The following is a 20,426-nucleotide window of genomic DNA, read 5'->3' as shown; positions in this document are numbered from 1 at the left end:
ATCATCGCTAAAAGGGAAGCATGGCGATCTAGTACTCACCAGGATCTTTGAATCTCTTGCCCCGCGTTGGTAGTGCTGGAACAGGCAAGTCTCGGAGCCGTGGAGTCGGCTTTCGCCCCAATCCAGCGACGGTGCCTTCCCGGACCCTCCGGGCTGGGAGACTCTCATTCCGCCTCTTCCACCAGTTTGAGAAGGGAAGGCACCCAGACACAAGGAATGATTGCATTTAAACTTCCAAACCAAGATGACATAATGTAGTAGTGTTCACATGACGTTCGAACAACCCATTTTGTTGAGCATGTAACCTCTGAAGCATAGCAGACGCTCTTACATCATCAGAGGTCGGAGAATTTAACATCAGTTGAGTACATCACAAGAACTCAGGGTCAGGGGCAATGGGTGTTGTCTAAGCTACTTCGTTTTATTGAATAATATGATGCGACGTGATATGAACATTTGCTCCATATCCGATATCCACATCTTGTCGTCTGAACATTATTTTCATAGAATTATACATTAAATACAACGCTGAATGTCGGTCATGATATGGGCGAGGTGGCCCGGGTGTCCTTTTTCCATCCACACATCCACAAACATTACTCGCATCAAAGAAGGGCAGCAATGACGATACCGGCAGCGGCAGCGACCACACCGGAGCCGAGACGGCCGGCGGCGTTGGTGACCTGGACCGGAGGGGTGGTGGTCTTGCTAGGGCTAGGAGCGGGTGTGGTCTGAGCCGGGGGAGTGGTGACGGCCGGAGGAGGGGCGGGAGGGTTGCTAGCAGGAGGGGCAGGGCTGCTGGCCGGGGGAGCAGGTGTGCCAGCGGGAGGAGGGGTAGTTCCGGCGGGAGGAGGAGTACCAGCAGGAGGAGGAGGCGGAGGAGTTCCGGCGGGAGGAGGAGTGCCGGCAGGGGGAGGGGGAGGAGTACCGGCAGGAGGAGTACCTGCGGGTGGGGGCACAGGAGAGCTCGCCGGTGGAGCAGGAGGAGCGGGAGGCTGGCTGCTCGGAGCGGGCTTGACGGTGCTGAAGGTGTGAGGAGGAACGCTCTCGGTGACCGGGCAGATGGTGGTTGACACAGGGATCGTCTCGGTGGTGACGTGAGTCTCGCCAGGGCAGTTGGGAGTTCCAGGAGGGCACTTGGTGATGGTGTGGACCTGGGTAGTGTAGACAGTCGACGTAGTCCACGTTGTCGGGGGAGGGGGAGGGGAAGCAGGCGTGGAAGTCTCAGTCACGGGGCAGATGGTGGTCGAGACGGGGACGGTGACCGTCGTGATGGTGCCGGGGCAGTGGGGGACGTGAGGTGGGCACTTGGTGATGGTCTCGACGTGGGTGGTGTAGATGGTCGAGGTGGTCAACTTGTCGGTAGTCTTTGTGTGGTGGGGCTTGCTCGTGGTGTTGGCCCAAGGGGTGGTCGTGGGAGGAGTGTAGGTAGGGACGGTGTGAGAGTGGTGGCTCTTGGTGCTGTGTCCCTTGGTGCTGCTGACCTCGGTGGAGGACTCGCAATCGGTAGAGGTAGAGGGGGTGTAGACGGGCTTCGAGCTGCTTACAGCAGTCGAAGTAGTGTCGCAGTCCTCAGTGGAGGTGGTGGTTGGGGTATGGACGGGCTTCGTGCTGGTGATGAAGGTTGTGGTGGTGCAACTCTCAGTGGACGTGGTCGTCGTGGTGCAGTCCTCAGTGGAGACGGTCGTGGAATTATAAGACTTGCTGGTGCTCCAGGTCTTTGTAGTCCAGGTGCTGTGACCCTTGGTGCTGCTCACTGCCGTAGAGGTGGTGCAGTCCTCGGATGAGGTTGTTGTCGGGGTGTGGACCGGCTTGGTGCTGCTCACGAAGGTGGAAGTGGTGTCACAATCCTCGGAAGAAGTCGTGGGAGTATGGACGGGCTTCGTGGAGCTGACCTCAGTGGAGGTAGTGCAGTCCTCTGTCGAAGTGGTGGTAGGAGTGTGAACAGGCTTGGTGCTGCTGACGGCGGTCGTCGAAGTCGTGCAGTCCTCGCTGGAAGTGGTCGGGGTGTGGACGGGCTTCGAGCTGCTCACCTCGGAAGAAGTCGTGGGAGTGTGAACGGGCTTGCTGCTGCTAACAGCGGTCGAAGAAGTGGTATCACAGTCCGAGGTGGAGGACGAGCTGTGGACGTAGGTGCTGCTGACCGGCGTCGTGGAGGTGGTGCAGTCCTCAGAGGAAGTGCTGGTGGAGTGCTCCTTGGTGCTGCTCGGAGTAGGAGTAGGAGTAGGCGTGGGGGTGACATAGACGCTGGTTGAGGTGGTGATGACGGGGGTGCTGGAGGTCGCGGGAGCGGAAGAGGTAGTGGCCGGGACGGTGTTGGTGATGCTGTAGGTAATGCAAGAGCACGCCGAGGAGACAGCCTTGATGTCACCGCCACAGTTGTTGAAGTCAGTTGGGATGGCTGACGGAGCAGTGGTGGTGCCGTGCAGGAAGTCGACGCAGAAGGTCTTGGCCTCCTCCTCAAAGCGTTGGTCGATCAGGTTGCGATAGCAGCCATCGTGCTCCTGGATTGTGTTAGTGGGTGTCACTGGATACGGAGGTCCTCACGTGACGGGGGAGAGACATACGCAAAAGGGGTACTCCCAAGCGTTGACGGACGCCAGGGCCATGGCGCCCAGTCCCACGTAGAGGCCGCGCATCTTGAGTTGGTTTCGGGTGTTGTTGGAAGCGAATGACGGTGACTCTGAAAGTCTACCAGTTGAAAGCGAAAGTAGTATTGCCAAAAGGCTTGAAGCGACCGTGGGTGAGGAGGAAAGGGGGCAAGAACCAGAGTGCCGGAGCAGCGATGCGGCCTTTATGAGAAGTCATGACTCCGGGGTGAGGTGGATGGGATGGGCCAAGTCGGGGTTGCGGCGGGCGGAAGCGATCCCATGCTTGATGCACCCATGGCCCCTTCATCCGCTCCATCCACGGTGACGGAGAGGCTAAGAATACGAGCTTGGTGCTGGAGCCGCAGTCGCCTCGTGGTTGATGTCCCGTTGCCCATGGACCCAGCCAGCTGTGCAGCCTAACCCAGCCATCCATTGATATACATGCATGCAGAATTAGGGTAGGGCACCTTGGGTTGCAGGCTGGGCCGCTGCATCATGGCATTGGTGGTGGAGGTAGGCGATGGTGGGTGTGGTGATGTTGCTTAGCTTCGGACCACTCACACCACAACGGCGGCACCTCATCGGCCAGTCGACGGGCAGCAGTCGGCCCTTGGAGTACATGGTGAGTTGGCGATGGCGCGCTCCATCAGCTCGTACCGAGGGCTAGCGTGATGGGCTGTCATGGCCGCCATGGAGACGGGACAGACGGCGGAAGACGGGTTGGGATGGGCTGGTTGCTGTTAGTGATCTCACCGGTGGAGACAGACGTGAAGGGGGATAGAGGCCGTACTTTGGATTGTAACGATGGGTCGACGCTAGAAGTGCGGAGGATCTTCAAGTGAGGAGTTGGGGTCCTCTTTTCACGAGTCTATTGAAGGTGGCCCTGGTGGTTTTTCTCGTGTTGCTGCGATGATTGGACTGATGTTTCGACGTTTCTTGACGGATGGTGGCGCCGGGTGTTGCTAGGTCCGTAGAAGCTCCCACCGATGCGGGCCCGTAAGGATGAGTCTAAGTTTCTTTCAATGTGTCCGGCCGTTTCTTTCTTTTCGCCGGGCTTCTTCCCTCTGCATGAATGAATGGGTTTGCACGTTGAGAAAAAAAATCGGAAAGAGCCTAGAAGACCAGATGCCTCCTTCCCCCTGCCTTTGGGCGTTCCTTAGCGTGGTTTAGCCAGGGGTTGCCCAGCCGTCGAATGACAGTGACGGTCCAGCAGAGCCAATAAGCGGCAGCCAGAATCAGATTTAGGCAGGTGGATGTGAGCGGGCAGTTGCTGCCTCGCTGGGCAAATGCTACTGCAACTGCAACTGCAACTGCCCTGCACCTTCTTCCACTGTGGAGAGTGGGAACATTCGGCTAAGGCGGAAGGGACGAACGAGGTGACGGGGTGACGGTCCTTCCTGACAGCCATCGCGATCCTGTATCTCTCTGCACTTGTGGAAGGAACCTCTTGCCTTCCCTCTGCCTCTCCTTCTACTACCAGCTGCTGTCTCGCTGCCTCTTGCCGTGTATGAAAGGGTACGTACATGCAAGCGCAGATACCTACCTGAGTACGTATCGTCAAATTTTCTCTCTCTCCAATGGGAGCCGCAGGAATTACCGCTGGTGATGTGGGTGAGAGGCAGGCGCTCCTTTGAAGGTTCCTGCCCAGCCTTCGTACGTCTTCTCTCAAGCTTCCATCTCCACGGCCGACTTTCTCTGCTGACGGCTTTCCTTCAATCTGACTTTGCACGACCACCAAGACTGACAAGATTCCATCATATCGTACCCAACGAACGCCTGGTTCGATGCCAAGTCATCCTTCCCGTTTTGCAGAAACGGTGCTGACGAACGGGCAACGACCACCGCCAGCACCAATGGTTCGCCCAGTCAGCGAATGTCTACCATCATCCTTCAACACCATCAGGTGGCAGACGGCCTTCACCTCCGCCGCTAACACCAACCTGGACACGACAAAGACACACTCGCTTGCCTAAGAAAAGAAACAGAGCTTGAGGCTTTTTGGCACCCCTGTCGACCCATCTTCCCGTCGCCTGCTTTTCCTGTTCTAATCCAACCTGCAGCTCGCCGCCGCTTAGCTTCTCTTCCCCTCACGATGCATGATGCTGTCGCTGCCCGCCTCATCCCAGCAAGGCAGCAAGCTTGCGCGAGAAAAAGATCCCTTCGTACAGGGAAATGATGACCTACACCAATGAGGTAATGCCTGCGGATTTCCGCACACCCTCTCGATCCCTCACCAACCACCGGAACGCTTCACCACACAGTCGGCTCTCGCTGATTTCCCACACGCGGATTCTATCGGACTCACATCGTCGGCCACTTTTGCTGCTGGTCTGCCACGCTGACTCATGAGGCCAACGCAGAACGCGACATGGCCGCATCGTCACATCGTCGTTTGATCTAAATCTCACGATGGATACGAGTACCGCTACGCCCCCCCGCCGGGGGCCGCGGCCGCGGGGTTTCCGCCCCATCGGAGGGCCTCACGTCGCATTGGCGCTGACCTTGTTATTGTGGGCGCGAAAACAAGCTTCTTGACCTTAGACACACTGTCCCACGCAGATCAACCGAGACAATTGTCACCGACTCTGACTACAGAATTCTGCACAGGACTGGGTGATTTTGACCTTTTACGTCAGATCGTTGTCCGATCTTACCCATGCCACGGGTATCCATCCAGTTTTGAGATAAACGGCTCGCGCCTGGTGTTTTCAGCAATAACATTCTGATCTGAGCGCATCATCGAGGACTTTCATCAAATGCTTTACGAGCTCCGGTGCAGCGTTCGATCAAAAGATGCACGTGAGAAACCCTCATGTTATCCGTCAACACAACCCTTGCTAGCTATCGCCTGCAGAGTCTGACCTGATTACCCGAGTGGTCAGCTTGAGTGGCAGCTGGGCGAACAAGCCACTCCCACGCGCCGCCACCCCTCGCAACGTTGCTTCTCGCGCCCGACCACAGTGATGCGATGGGCGGTCCAAGACAACAACCATCGCTCTCAAACACCATCTCATCGCAAGAAGCTTCTGCCAGAAGCTGGCATCTTCTACGACATCAAGCATATTCAAAACTCTGATCTTCTTAGTCCCCCATCCAGTTCATCCCGCCGTCTCTTCTGGAGGTCTTGCCTTCCGTCCTCTACACCACCAACCCGGGCTCGCCGGCAAATACGAGGCACAGCTGGGAAGCGACTCCTTCACGACAGCCATTGGTCAACAAAACCGGCCATGACGGCTAACTCGCGCCGAGGATCTTCTTCCTCGGATTGACTTTTCAATTGGCGACCAGAACAGCGCCGTCCAAGTCAGACCACGCGCTTGGGATTAGCACATGACGTCAAAACCACTTATCCGCTGCCCCGTCCCCGCTTCACTGCGGTCTTTTCGCCAGGTCGGCTTGGGTTCCGGGGCCTGTTGTCCCTGACCCAAGTCGGCCAATGATCGCCGAACCTTTCCATAGCAGGATCTTTCCCACGGCACGCTTGTGAGGGCAGATAAACAAACAGACGGTGCGTTCCTTAGCACGACCCGACTGTTTGGGCTCCACAAGGCTAGTCAACCGCCTTTCTTTGTTCGCCCTCATAGGCGATTTTCTTATCTGATTCGTGTTGAGCTAGTCAAATTTTGCTCGTTGTCTAGGCGTCGTGCGATACGATACTCCAAGCCTGAGCCCCAAGAGAAGGGTCTTGGATCGTGGTTTCGCATGAACTGATCCATCGCCCACCATTTGCAATGTCGAAGCCAGTGATATAAAACCTTGCTATCAAAACATACAGAGAGCGCTCACAAGCGGACATATGAATCTGCCGAAGAAGTTGTAGCGGTCGATACCGATGTCCACTCACGCAAGCGTCACACTGCTGGATGCAGATGATATCAACCGAAGTCGCTGCTCCACTCCCAAGCAGTCATTTGTAATCCGCATCTTCTCATGTTTTTTCCCTTCCGAATACCCCAGAACTGCCAAGTGCCAATAAATCCTCAGCTGAAGGACTATGAATGTTCAAAATATGTCGATAGTCCTGGTTGACAACCGGCTCATGTTCTAAAAGCTTTCAAACCAAGACCATAGACACACTACCACACACATTGTCTACACCACCTCTGTACTCGAAGGTATATGCCATCTCGATTATATTTAATGAAAAACCCTCATACGTGATCTGAAATGCTTTTGCTTTCCCCTATCAACAAGGTCCTTGGTTTTTCAAGTGATTCTACTATTTATAGCATGCTCTGCCTGTTCTGGAACTTCAAACAACAAATCCAGTTTGTTCTCTTCACAACGGCTGTTCCCTTTGAACCAAATAATCGAAGTCTTGACAAGGCGAGGGAACCAATAATTCCCAGAAGTCGCGACTGAGATACAGCTGTGAGTCGACATGTCTGGTGGCGGTGTCCGTTAGGGCCACCACCTCGAGCGTATTCAGATTATTAGGTTCGCAGTCCTGGACTGCTTTCATATAACCTTCACAAAGGGCTGACACATAACATGGTCATCTATCATTTTGCCCAGGCCGATCATCGTTCTTAATAGAGCGACATCACTACATGTATCAACAGCGAGACCATTTGCTGCACAAGATGACAGTCAGTGCTAATTGGAGTTTATATACGTCCCGGTCGCCTTGAAGAAGTCCCTAATGCTTTTACAGAGATGGAGTTGCGGCTGGAGGACAGCTGGTACGATTCATTGTACTGAAGAACTGGAATATGATGACTACCTATGTCGGGTAAATGGTATTTAAACGACTGCGATGTCTTCGCTTTGCTATGAGATAAAGAATTTAGCGTGGAGAGCAGTATTTCAATTAGTTGATGGTCGGTGATCCCTTTCATATTGGACCCAGAGATGGCGGTAGTATGATGATGGGGGTGCGCCACAGGCATGATGACACACAAGCTTCACATCGCCCCAGTCCGTCGTCCTCTCCAGCGGCTACACGTATAATATCCACGAGGATTCAAAAGTTGTTTCATTACCTCATCATACGTTTGATCTGTATCTCCTGCTGTTGTAATATGCTCTTCTTCCATGGATCAACTCGGCAGAAGCATCATTCGATTGAAGGACGGCGGCCACCATGCAAATATTGTGGTTTGCCACAAGACCATCTCGGCATCCCTCTACTTTATACTTGCAATTTTGCCTGTACTCCAACCTGACGGCTTGTAGTCTGCGCTATCTTCATCGATGTTGCTTGAATCATCGGGTTCCTTTTGACGTTATTGTAGCAGTACAGAAAGAGCTTCTATTTAAGTAGACTGAATCACTCATTGATAGAAAGCAAGATGAATGGTCTGGATTCCTTGGTTCAAGCGTGAAGACTATGAAGGGTTGATCTGTGAAATTTGGCACGAATTCGGATAACAGATTTACATGAGACCAGGCACATTCAACTGAGGGCTTTTGGCTGTTGTCTGTCACAAGGATCCCCGGATAATCCTGAGCGAATACGCACCGAATGGGGAAAATGCTTCGCAGGCCGACAGCGTGTATTTTCTGGACGAAGTTAAAGCGCAATCGTCTGGTTCGTTGTGAACTTGACTTATTCCCGTCTTATGGTTGTAAGCTGGAAAAGACAGCTGGGGCCATTTGCTTGCTCAAAAGCATACCTCTCCGTCACACCTTTTTAAGTTCCTCGCCCACGTTCTGCGCGATCCCACTGGAAAAGCCATGGACACATCTCCAAGCTTTCAGCGTGCACCCACGCGTCAACATAAAGCTATCGGATGAATAAAAATGTGTGAGGCTCCATAATTGTATATGAACGTCGCGTCGTCTTTTAGGAACGATCCAGGCACTGCTGCGACAATGTGGCCAAGGACCTCAAAGTGTGAATTGAGAATATGAAAGCTCGCTGGAGCCAGACTGGCGGTGCTCCCTGTATTCTCTGAGTTATTGCATAGGTCAATACGCATGATTCTCCCCGGGCAACGGAGGGCGAGCCGGGAGGCATCAAGACTTACTGGACATAACAGGTTGAGTCTATGTCTGAGCTGACTAGCACTTGGCTGTATGGCAACGTTGATGCAATAACCTGAAGAATCATCTCGTTGTCGAAGAAGCTGATTTCCGTTCTCATGGAAGACAAAAGACATGGGACCGCAGTGGCATGTTTTAGATATTGCATCATTTCCCGCCGTCAATTATAAAAGATTAAGCTGAGTTCATTTCTGATACATTAGTGCGATGTGCCTGTGTGCGCTTGCGGGGGGGCCCAGCAGCAATGCATCGCTGGTTGTAACAATCTCTCACCTTGAGTTGTGCAATCTGTTCTGAACTTCGCCTGGCTTTCTTCTATCTGCAGCTTATCCCTTCAGCTTGACTCCACTTGGATGGAAGCCTGCAATTTATGATGTCGGTAGTCATCTTCTTGCTGATGAAATGACAGAATAATCAGAGAACGAAGAGAGAAAACTTTCATGACTGTAATTGATCTGCGAATTGGCTCGTCGTGGAGGCTTTATGCCACGCATACCCTGCGAGTCGAGTACAAAGGAGGGTAAGCGATCATTGTCTCTCGATTCACCTGCGAACATGATTGGCTCTCCACCAAGGGCCATCTACAAACTGCTGATTTATACCAATAGGTGTGTGTTTCAGGCCTTATCAAGACTTTTTCATGACACATCGGTTGAGATGCGCGCAGCTCGAGAGGTTTCGTCTTCAACGTCACGGAGCGTATAAAGCTACAGGTATAAAATTGGCAACATTAGAAAGGAAGACATTGCTAAGAACCTGTGGGCAGTCTGTACCTTTGATTCTTGATCGACGCAGTGTGCACATATTCCCCACGAGAACCATTACTTGCAGTTCAGCAGCGAATATCACCGCCAAACTGAGGCTTCGAGTGACTCCCTCAGTCTTCCCTGCTATCTCCTGTTCATTCATCCTCGTTTTACCCAGGGAAATGAAATTATAGAGACGTAATGTTTAGCACTTCAAAAATCTCTCGTGCCATTGAGAAATTCACCTATTGAGCCTTGGTGGGTAGGGGCTTTCACAATGAATACTTCGGATTATTGTCTTGAGAAAGAGGTGAAATGAAAGCTACCAGTTGGTTTGAATATTGGCCTTTTGAAAGGCAGAAGTTTCAAGTACGGTCAACCATGTCTTGAATTATTTGCAGCTAAGAGCGTTTTACTACTTGCTGGGTTTTCCAATCAGAACTTGCTGCGTCGAGAATTTTGCTTGTCAGATACGACCCTCCATTTCTCACACGTCAACAATTGGCATACGAAGTCGATTCCCTCCGCACTAAAATCCTCCATGACGCTTCTCGGTTCGAATAAGCAGACCCTTAATCTTAGCCGTTGGTCCAGATGTTCAATCCCGTCTTGATGCCTCCTTCTGGAGGAAGCCCCGCATGAGTAGTTCTGTCATCAAGCTTTCCCGAGTTATCCCAGCTCTTCCAGAATAATGCATTCCCCGCCACAGCTTTAACAGTCAGGGCTTCGTTGTTGTCGCACTCAACATAATTGCACCAGCTTTTATCCTCCAGAGTCCAGTTGATGTTGAGGTTCGGAAACTGCGTGCCGCACTTCTCGCAAGTAGCCTCTACAATGGCGAAGATGGTTGTCAGCCGATGTGTCGTTGAGCCGTTGTGGTAATCGTCAAGGGGATCCAGGTGAGGGTTGAAGTGCTGCCCAGCGCTGTATCGAGTCAGCTGAAGAGACTCATGCATGTTCTCAGGCGTGTAACCCTGGATTTCCGACGCGCGCTTGATTATCCGCCGGACGATGGGGTCTTCGTCCGGGAGAAATGCGGTGCTGCTGGTTCGGTCCGAGTCGTATAGGTTCGAATTCTCCGCGTCTACGTAAACTGCCGACCGTTCAAATAGAGGCTGTCTGTAGACGTGATCAGATATGTGAGCGACAACTGATACGGACGCTACCTACCCCAGTTGCAGCAAATGGTTCCTCTCGGCCCATGAGAGGAAGCCTACGACGTATATGATCAGAGGGTCATAACTCAGAATCCGGATGGAGTAGGTCTTCGGCAGCGGCTGGATAGCCAGTACCGAAGACATATGAGGAGACACCCGCGGCCATAAAAGGACAATCGCTGGGATCAGTGTCCCAAAGAACAATAGACGGTTCCAAGAAAAGAGATTCGCCATTTTGTACGTGTTATGGGCCAAAAAGGCTTAACCAGCGACACCACGTCCTGACAAAGGAATGAAAGCCCGAGGGACGCTGACAATGCAGGCACTTTGCGGGGGTTCTTCAAGGATATCACAGGCTGATGCTGCTAACTTTCGGTCCGGTAGCCCATTTTAACAGCGGAGACCGACCATTGGGGTGGGTAAACACCGAAAATCAAAGTTTGAGGGGGAAAACAAAAGATATTGGCCGGCGGGATCTGCTGATTAACAGTGTCGGCTTTCTCCATTCAGTTACGTTAGCGCTGCCATCTTGGCCCCCAGGATCAGATGAATCTTGATAAATACCCATGCCGTCACGGTGCGGCAATGGCATTGCACTCGCTCATTAGAAGTCGCACCCACGGCAAGAGTAAAACAGTTCTCCTGCTATATCACGGCTGATCGACGAACCAACCATGAAGATCATCTTGAGGTAGATTGGCAGCACTCATCTCAGGCGAACAGCGTTGCACGGCTGATCTTTCCGATACGTGTTATGTCAGTGCGGATATCCATTTCGTTTGGCCTCATCACGCCACTCCCCCTTGGCCAGCTCAGGTCCCGGGAAACTTTAATATGCGCCGACTAGAAGGTGCAAAGTTCTGGCCTGGCGTCTGTGCGTCTGGGGTTTGTACAGGACAAGTTCGGACCTGCATTTACTTCCGGTGGGATATCAAGATCTTGCCAAAAACCAGGCTTGGTGCAACATGCGCGGAAGCCGTGGACACTGGCGCGCCAGTTGCCAAATTCGATGTGTCTGCATGATACTGCGATGAGGTTGAGGTTAGATTGATGTGGAGGTTGCCACGGCTATGAGGATCGCCCCAACACGACCCGGACCGTCCCAAACTTGTTGGAAAGCTTCAACGGGAGCGTCTCCCATAAACACACTCGGGCGGGGGATCTACATTGAGACCCTGAAAGTCAAGGAGAAGTTTGCTTCGAGATTACTGATTAGCTGGGCTGGATCCATGCCATTTTCAGGTTAAAGTTGGCGACGGCTGTCTGGAGATACCCCTGGCGATTCATCTCTGAACTCTGTTGGGTGACGGACCGAGCTCCTCTCACGAAAGGATAGCCTGGAGAATAACTCCCAGAAGGGCTGCGATGGAAATTATTGCCGGCAGCTAGATCTTGGTGTCTTGATCCCTGGGTGAATCCTTGGCAGATCCGCGGGATGTTGCACGAGGTGGGAGTTTTTCTGCATCATATCCGATGTTTATACTACGCATGGACTACCAGACTAGATTGTTGGTATAATTACTACTCTTGAAGTGTAAGACTGTTGACGACAACATTCTCGGCGAAAGAGCCCAGACCCAAATGAGAACGTCGTGATCGTGGTATCCGATTGCATGTTATCCAGGTGTTCCAAGCGGTGAACAACGATGTGAAACATCATCGGCAGGCCTTGCCAATTTTCATGTCGGTTCATTTGAGCTGGGTTGACAAGCTAGGTCTCGGTATTTCTAGCAAAGGATGACTCAAGATTCAACCACCCCTCCGCCTGGACGAATTGAAAATGACCTGGGTCTGATGATTGCGCGTTTTATCAACTTTCGAGCTCCTCCAAGAAGCTTGGGTCTCGGGGCAATCCGACTTGGCTTCGTCTGACAGGCAGGCTCTGAACTATGACCAGTTGCCGGCTACCGATAGGAGTGTAGGATGCGATACTCATGGACGGTAGTTCCTTTGGTGTACGGCCTAGAACGCTCATAGACACCTTTACGCACAGCTTTTAAGCTTATCCTTGCCTGCATACTCAAATAGTGTCGCCTGATGGATCTGATGTCGTCGGAGGCGTTCATATGCAAGGCTGGATCGGTCCGAAGTACACCTGATGATAAGAATATTCAGCTAGTATCATTTAAGTCTCCGTGATCTCCCCGGAAGTCCGTCAGAGAGTCCATCCCCATTTCTCCAGTTTCGATCTCATTTTAGATTATACTCTATTAACAACATATCAACATGAAATTTGAAGTTGCCTTCGTCTTGTTCCTAGGTGCCATCGCCCAAGCGGTCCCTCGGGCGATAGTGGTTAGTGAGGGCAACACCTATTTACGGGACCTTGAGGTAAGACCGATGACGTCCTGTTTAACTACGTGTATCTGTGAGACTGTAATAACTCTTATCATAAACTTCAGATAAAGGACGAAATTGCCGCTGGCACGGAGAGCTCAGCTCCTGAATGGGTCGCTCGACCTAAAGGAGTGAAAATACCTCCATCCGGCCCCAGTAAGAAGCACAATTGAGGTATGTGGATACTACAGCGCCCAATCCCTTACTATATACTGAAGTTCTTTGAACGCAGATTCCGTTCTTTTCATTCGACGTAACGAGAGATGAACGACTAAGGACTCTGATTTCACTCAACATTCATTTTAAGCATCGGAATCGCTAGGTATTTATCGACAGGAAATTGCCAGTCCAAGCCGTCACCTTGCTTCTCGAACCCCGAACCTCAGACAAGACCAAACTCCATACTTTGGTCTTACTACCCATCGGCCAAAATCTAGGGTGGGACAATGAAGATGAGTTCTCGGGCTTGTGTTGATGGGGGACGGTGTTTGGGAAGAGTTGCGGCAGTGTCTGTCTCGTCGGCGCGAACTTCCCTCTCCAAAGGAGATGGATATTGCTGCTGATGAGACTCCATTTCATCACAGTCATTCTCACATAAACGAGCTTGGTCCTCCCACCATTCGTTTGGGTTCAATGATGACAGCTCAACTCTTGTGCACGGAAGCCCTTCTGCTCGACACAGTCAGACGATAAAGTGCACAAAAAATCAAATGAGAACTATATCCATGCTTCTTAGCTACGATGATTCCATATTCGGCATTCTAAAGAAAACCGTCAACTGGCATCATGTTACATGTCGTCGGCCAGAAGGGTCAAAACCCCCTCGGCAACAAGTGGGGCCATACAGATTCAGAAGCGCAGTTGCAGGACCAAGAAGGAGACGGCACTCTGTCACTAGAACATATTCCAATAATGGTTGATGTGCTCCATTCTCCGGGGATCAACTCGGTTGCCGTGGTTCGCAACTCTAGGGCGTTGCCGGAAGGCGTGTTCGGAAGTTGTAGTCACAACAGAGACCGCGAGATGATTTCCGACTGGTTTATCCGCTCAGGTCGAATTAAACCCCCCTTCTCCGAACCAGATGAGACGACATGGAACCGTTTCCAACCAAGACGCCACAGCGCCATGGGTAGATTGCAAGGGCTTCCCATCTCTTTCACATGCGTCAGCAAATGCATCAAAAAGGCTCATCAACCTTTCGCTTGGAAGCACCAATTTTCTCTCTTGTGGCCAAGCAACGTTCATCTTTTCCAATAAGCGAGAAAGGCAGAAGGAAAATGAGGTTTGCCTCAAACGGATGACAGTTCGCTTGAGCTTGGGCATTTTTCGGATCCGCGTCTTGCCTTGGTGAAACGAAACACCTACCAGACCACTTCCCGGTGGGCGCTCGGCCGAGCGGGGGTGAGGAGGTCGACACCAAAACCGCTTGAGGTCCAGCCGCATCTTTCTATCCTTGAAACATTATTCTAGCAAGAAAACCGACAAAATGGAAAGGTCCAAGAGCACATGCGCCCCAAGATAGACTTAGTCCTGTCACACGATGACAGGGTGCACGGATGGATCAGCAATCTGCAGCGTGTGTCATGATATTTCCAGTCTGAAGAACTGATGTCTTGGATGTCGTGCCTGGCGGACCTGTCCGCCCGGATCCGAACCCCAACATCTCCGCTGCAGGCCAGCCATCAACCGTACATGAGAGTTTTGCGCGATTATTTCTTGCCTGTTTCGAACAAATTTAGAAAGAGACTACAAAGGGAAGCAGAAAATCATGAATCACATCAGGACTACGCCGTCCAATTGCGGAGGAAGATCGCCCGCACCGACATTCTCATGCGCATCCAGTGGTCCTCGGACGCGTGTGCTCGAGCCGACGGGACGGACACTACCCGTCACGTAATGGCCTACCTGCGACAGAAGAGCACAGCTATTAGGGAGACAAACTGCCTACTTGCTAATTTAGCCCCAGTACGTATGGCATGCATGGCATGACGGGCACTCGATCCCAGATTTGGTCCGTGTCATTACATGTCATGTTAGATTTTCGCCAAGGCCCTCTCGACCTTCACCGGCTCTTAATAACCCCTCCCCTCGAGGTCGACAAGCTCGAAAGCTTGCTCGAGTCAGCTCCTGAATGGCAGGGACTGCCCTTCAAATATCTTGAGTGTTCAGCCCATATTCCAGTACTAACCATCCCGCTGGAACCCGTCCTTCTCGTTTCGTTTCTGCCAAACGCAACAACACTTCTGCTGCTTATTTCCAGACCACAGCTGGCATCTTGAAAATAATGGTTTACACAGGGAAGCCCTCCGGGGGGTGCAAGCTGTGCAGGATAAGGAAGGTGAAATGCGACGAGGCGAAGCCATTTTGCCAAAGATGCACCAAGTCGAAACGCCACTGTCCCGGCTACGGCGCCGTTGTCCGCGACCAGAGCAAGTCGGCCGACAAGCTCAAGAAGATGAGGTCCGGGAGCTCCGACAGCAACAGTGCTATCGATCCATCAATACCGATCAAGAGCGTTGAAGTGGATGACTGGTACTTGGATACGACGGCCATTACCACAAGGAGAGGTTCTACACCAAACTTCAGATTGGGCGACAAGCAAGGCGACCTGATGAGTGTGTTTGAGAAGGTACCAGGAGGGTTGATGGACTCGTTGGATGAACAAGCTTCATGTCTTTTCTTGTCTGAATTCGTCAATGTGCCCTTAACACCGACTGCACGCGGGTATTACGCCTTTTTACCACGATTCCTAGGCAGCGGGACGGTATCGGTATGCCTTTCGCAGGCGTTCAAGGCCACATCCATGGCGGCGTTAGCTATGAGGCAATCGAAGGGTATGAGAGGTACAGCACTGCTGCGCGCTCAGGAGCATCACATCAAAGCATTGAGGGCGGTCGGGCAGGCTATCGCGGACCCCAAGGAGATGAGAAGCGATCAGACGTTGGGCGCCGTGATTATGCTGGCATTCTATGAGGTAACCGCTTGTCCGTGTCTCGAAGGTGAACGTCACTAACTTCTCAATCTGAATAGACATTGATGTCCCAAGACTCTATGAAAGAGTACATCAGTCATCTCAAGGGCGCCGCACGTATCGTGCAGATGCGCGGGCAGCAGTGCCTGGAAACAGTTGAAGGGAAAGAACTCTTTGCAATGACGAGGAACCAATGCCTCTCCGTGTCGAACATATTCAAAGAGGCTGAGATGTCCAGTTACTCGTGGCTTCTTTACAACGAAGCCATTCAGCAGAGCAACAAGCCGACTGTTGACATCAGTCTCATGGCCAGTCAGATTCAGCAGGCTGTCGACGGCATCATTGCCAAGGCCAGCTCACCGAGTCCCGAAGCGATTGAGAAAATGATGGAGCTGGTTGTAAAGGCACGACGATTGGAGGCAGAGTTTCGCAAAATCAACGACAACAACCCGAGTCCTACGTGGAAGGTCGAGACGGCGGAATACGTGTTCGACCGAACCGACGAAGAGCTCGATACGGAACCGACCTTCGAGGGACAAGTGTACAAGTTCTTCAACCTTCCGATGGCCGTGTTGCACCTCGTCACTTGGTGCACTCATCTCAATTTGATCACGACCATGATGCGAGCATCTTCATGGCTCGCCTCGGCTGAGAAGGAAATGTTCGAGGACGATGACGAGTATGATGAGCTAAATCGGATAGCCACCACCCGGGTTGAGGATATTGTTGGGGCAGTTCCGTACTTCTGCAGTTGGAACGGGTACGGAGTGATCGTTTCACAGTTTCCTTGTGGTACCACCAAGCCTGATGATCCTCTCAAGGGAGAGGCTGGGCTCATCGTTATGTGGCCGGTGGCCATGGCGATGAAGAGCGAATGGGCAACAGCACGACAGAGACGATACCTCAGAGGAAGGCTCCGGTACATCGCAGACGTGTCCGGCATCAACCAGGCGCGGTTCTTTGTCAACGAAGTTTAATCAGTTTTCTTTTGGCCGGGATGCATCATTTGGGTTGGCATTTGGGTTGTTTTTCAGGGGCGCTAGACGAGATACCACTCAGCAAACGGCGCTGGGGTGACGGCTAATGTGAGCTTACGATCTCGAGTTCGACGGTCACGAGTGTTACATGATTTAATGGACCATTTGCGGTTAGGATAATTCATACAATTGACGAGCGCATACCCACCAAACGTGCCTACTCATCCATGAAGACATCGCCAAATCGACGTCAGTTTCAGCGCAATCATCACGCAGGCGATTCCAAATGTGACGTCTACATATTCCGACATTCGCACTCGCATTGGCTGGGCTTTTCATACGCCATGCAGTTTCTGACAGCTGCATCAAGACATAAATTTAGCATCTTCGCCCAGAACGACGAAGTCTGCATTCTGCAGTGTCCAGGCTTTCGCTGTCGGCGTTAGGACGTCCTGCAATACCTAGTCCCCCTTGGGCTAGCCGGCTTGGTCGATAGTTTCATCCCATCATCCCCCGAACCAGCTTGCGTTTCGGCCGTTCATTAGCTGCAGGGCTCCGAGGCTGTCCAAACTGTGATAGATTCTGACTGAAAGGGGTCGGCAGCTCGTGAGTTGTGGCTGTGCAACGATGCTGCTGACAGCATTACGGCTGCGGGAAGAGGGTACCTTGGTTTTCCGGATGTGATTAACGTGTTTATTTTCTTACCACGGGCAAAATGATGATATTCAATCGGTTTCGAACAGCTATTTGGATGCATACGTAGCGTTCCTGCTTTCGAAATTCCGGGTTTTACAATGTGCGAGAAATTAAACGGATACGAACCACCTCCGGTTTCGCTTTCGCGAAGCAATAGCTTCGGACAGTGAAGCTACGTTATCGTTCAAAGATGCTTCCAGTGGGCATCGATAGAATGCTTAAGTGAGCTGCTTCTACAGTTGTGCCTGCACTTCCATTCCAGACGAACCAAAGCACACCTCATCGTCAGACCACTCTCCCAGCACGGGCCGTTGGAAGGGCGGCACATCGCCGTTCGAGCCCGACGGCGGGTCTTTTCATCCCGCAAAATCCGTGCGGCAGCAAGATCTATGTGACCTGGTAAATCGGAAAATTCATCCGTGGTCTCGTCTCCGGTCTTCAGCTATTCGAAGATGACGAGATCGGGCCTGGTCGCTAAGGAGAGATGCTTTCAGGAAGTCGCATGGTTTGCCAGGGATACTAAGCGAGGCAATGCTAATTCAACCTATATGCGATCTGATGTATATCACCCACAAATGGCAGCCTGGCTTGAACTTGTGACGTGATCTGATCCGAACGTCGGCTAGGACGTGGAGCGAACGCGATAGCGAGGAGCACCCCAGGAGTGAATATCAACATTCTCGATGATTTCAACTTAGTGACATCGTCATTGAGATGCACGAAGAAGTATTTTACCCGACGTCTTGGAACCCGCGCTCAAGGCGCGGCCGGCGGGATATGCACAGATGGTTTCCAGCATTTTGCCAAGGGCTTTTGTTTGCGCCGAAGAGTTGCGATGAGCATTGCTTGGCTCTGAACCACCGAAACATGCTCGGATGCCGCTTGCGTTCGCAGAAGAATCCCGAGATTCTCACAAACAGTTTATTTGAAATGTTTTGTGAAGATTGGATATATCATATCTCTCAGAGTCAAACGTGAGTCCTTCCATTACGGTACATAGGGCTTTGTCATGGTGGCATTCGTCGTCTTCGTTTGGAGATAATGATACAGACGTTGTAAAGCGCTTCGTACTATCAATTGATGCGTCTGGAGGAATAACATGCAGAGGTCGAAAATGGTCGGTTTATTAAGCTCTGGCTGTTTAGAGCGAGTTTGACGCAGTCTTGGATAACATTTCGCTGCTAGCGCTCGGGGTACATATCTCAGCTTCAGCCTCTGTCATTCACCTGCACCTTCATAATGACCCGTGATGATACTGATCATGCGCTGTGGTTCTCGAAAAGGTTCGAGAAGTTGCACTGAGGAAAGAAGACGAAGTTCACGATGATATTAGACGGATCACGCCCGAGATGCGACACATAATAATCTACGTTTACTCAAGGCAATGCTTCCCTATATCATGTTCTATGAGATATTCTGTGCATTTGAGACATTTCTTGAATTCAATTTAAGTCAGACGATTGTTATTTGATCCGTCGTTGAATTAGCGAAGAGTGATTCAAGAACTTCTTTGTCTTCCCGGCCCCATACGTCAAAACACCCAAACCGCTCATATTTGCCTTTTTCCTCCAGCGACTCAACCAAGACTAGATACGAGGACCACCTTGCAAAGTCTAGATCTTGGCAGAACACATTGGAGAGCTCATGAGGAATTGACCTGGCGATATTCAAAGCTTGAACCTCAGCTTCCAACATGTCTACCTCGGCTTCTTGCTTGCGTCTGGATATTTCCGTGGGCTTGCTTACGCCAATGACTCTCCATCATCCAGTTTGAAGTCTTTTGTTCCAAGAAGAAACACCAAGACGTTAGTCAAGTTGTAGCCGCGCCTCCTAGTCAGTCCGGCAACGTCGTCAGGCTCAAATTCGATAGACCAGCGATAGCCATGCTTCTCTAGAGATAAAAAGCAGATATCCTGGACCGTTCCATCTTCGTATATGCCTTGCGCAGAATCGAAGTCTAGTCCACCCACCATGTGACCATGTAAGGTGATAGATCCAGAGCACAGTTGACCCGTAGGTTCGTCTGGGATGACAGGCACCGTTTGAGCTTCGATGACGTTAGCATAAGATACGAATGGTGTGCTCGGACGACAGGTGAGATAGGAGATTGGTCCTCTCAAGTGTGCCCAACTCCAAGTCGGAGCGACATAAGCCCCAGATTCAATCCAATCTCCTTGCCTGTTGCGCGCCTTCAGCACGGCCATCCAGGCTTCCATGTCTTCCGTGCTTGTATCTCCTATATTTTCAACGTTTCTTCGATTAGTAGCTTTCATGAAAGCTTCCAGATCTGATGGTGACGGGGGCTTCCACGCCAGCTGAGCCACCAAGTCTCCTCTCCAGAGTCCGGCGAGGTACTCGTCCGGATCAGCGTCTGAAGCTTGAGCCATCAAACGGTGGAATCTATCCACAAGGCCTCGAAGAGCCGGCATTTTATCCGACTCATGTGCTAACGATCGCTTTGCGTATGCCCTAACAATAAGACGCCACTTGTCGTAGATGCTTTGCATGTCTTGTTCACGCCCCAGCGATAGTTCTCGTTTGGATGGACCAGATTCTCGACGGCACTCACACTCCGTAAGGGTATCGCACTCCCATGCCATTTCGTCACTAGTGAAATGCAGCACGCGTCGGCTCATCAGTCTTTCCTGCATCGTCCACCTTCTCGAATCGATGGGTTGGCTCAAGTCCAGCGAGCGGCTCGACACCGTGGAGTGAAATTGCGGCTTGATGAGCACCATCGGGGTGGCATCTCCGTCGGGGTCGCTGTAGGTACGATAATCAAGCTTCGACAGCGCTTGATCAGTTTGGAAGAGACCCTGAGTTGCAGAGTTGCTTGCATCAGCACTGAGAGTGAGAGTAGCACCAGAGTAGACAGCACACATGAGCGCCGCTTCATGGGCCCAGTCTTCCGCAGAGTCCTGTATGATACAAAGACGGTCTACCCAAAGATACCGCAGATCGAGTTT

At 51.7% G+C, this 20,426-nt stretch overlaps 3 protein-coding genes across 3 annotated transcripts; 1 reads left to right on the top strand and 2 right to left on the bottom strand.

The window, feature by feature from the left end:
• Nucleotides 1-605: 605 nt before the first annotated feature.
• Nucleotides 606-2,639, bottom strand: COL26b_008752 (uncharacterized protein; the record flags this gene model as incomplete). Its single annotated transcript, XM_053181501.1, has 2 exons — nucleotides 606-2,504; nucleotides 2,568-2,639. 2 exons carry the CDS (start codon nucleotides 2,637-2,639, stop codon nucleotides 606-608), a joined length of 1,971 nt encoding a protein of 656 aa, XP_053034512.1.
• Nucleotides 2,640-9,900: 7,261 nt separating this feature from the next.
• On the bottom strand, nucleotides 9,901-10,623 carry COL26b_008751 (uncharacterized protein; the record flags this gene model as incomplete). Its single annotated transcript, XM_053181500.1, has 2 exons — nucleotides 9,901-10,441; nucleotides 10,493-10,623. 2 exons carry the CDS (start codon nucleotides 10,621-10,623, stop codon nucleotides 9,901-9,903), a joined length of 672 nt encoding a protein of 223 aa, XP_053034511.1.
• A 4,477-nt stretch (nucleotides 10,624-15,100) lies between these two features.
• Nucleotides 15,101-16,764, top strand: COL26b_008750 (uncharacterized protein; the record flags this gene model as incomplete). The annotated part of the gene is made up of 2 exons (XM_053181499.1): nucleotides 15,101-15,790; nucleotides 15,847-16,764. The coding sequence occupies 2 exons, from the start codon at nucleotides 15,101-15,103 to the stop codon at nucleotides 16,762-16,764; spliced, it is 1,608 nt and encodes a 535-aa protein (XP_053034510.1).
• Nucleotides 16,765-20,426: the final 3,662 nt, after the last annotated feature.

Source organism: Colletotrichum chrysophilum (genome assembly GCF_026319265.1).
Source record: "Colletotrichum chrysophilum strain AFK26 chromosome Unknown scaffold_79, whole genome shotgun sequence".
NCBI lineage: Eukaryota > Fungi > Ascomycota > Sordariomycetes > Glomerellales > Glomerellaceae > Colletotrichum > Colletotrichum chrysophilum.
This window is presented reverse-complemented; position numbering and strand designations above follow the sequence as displayed.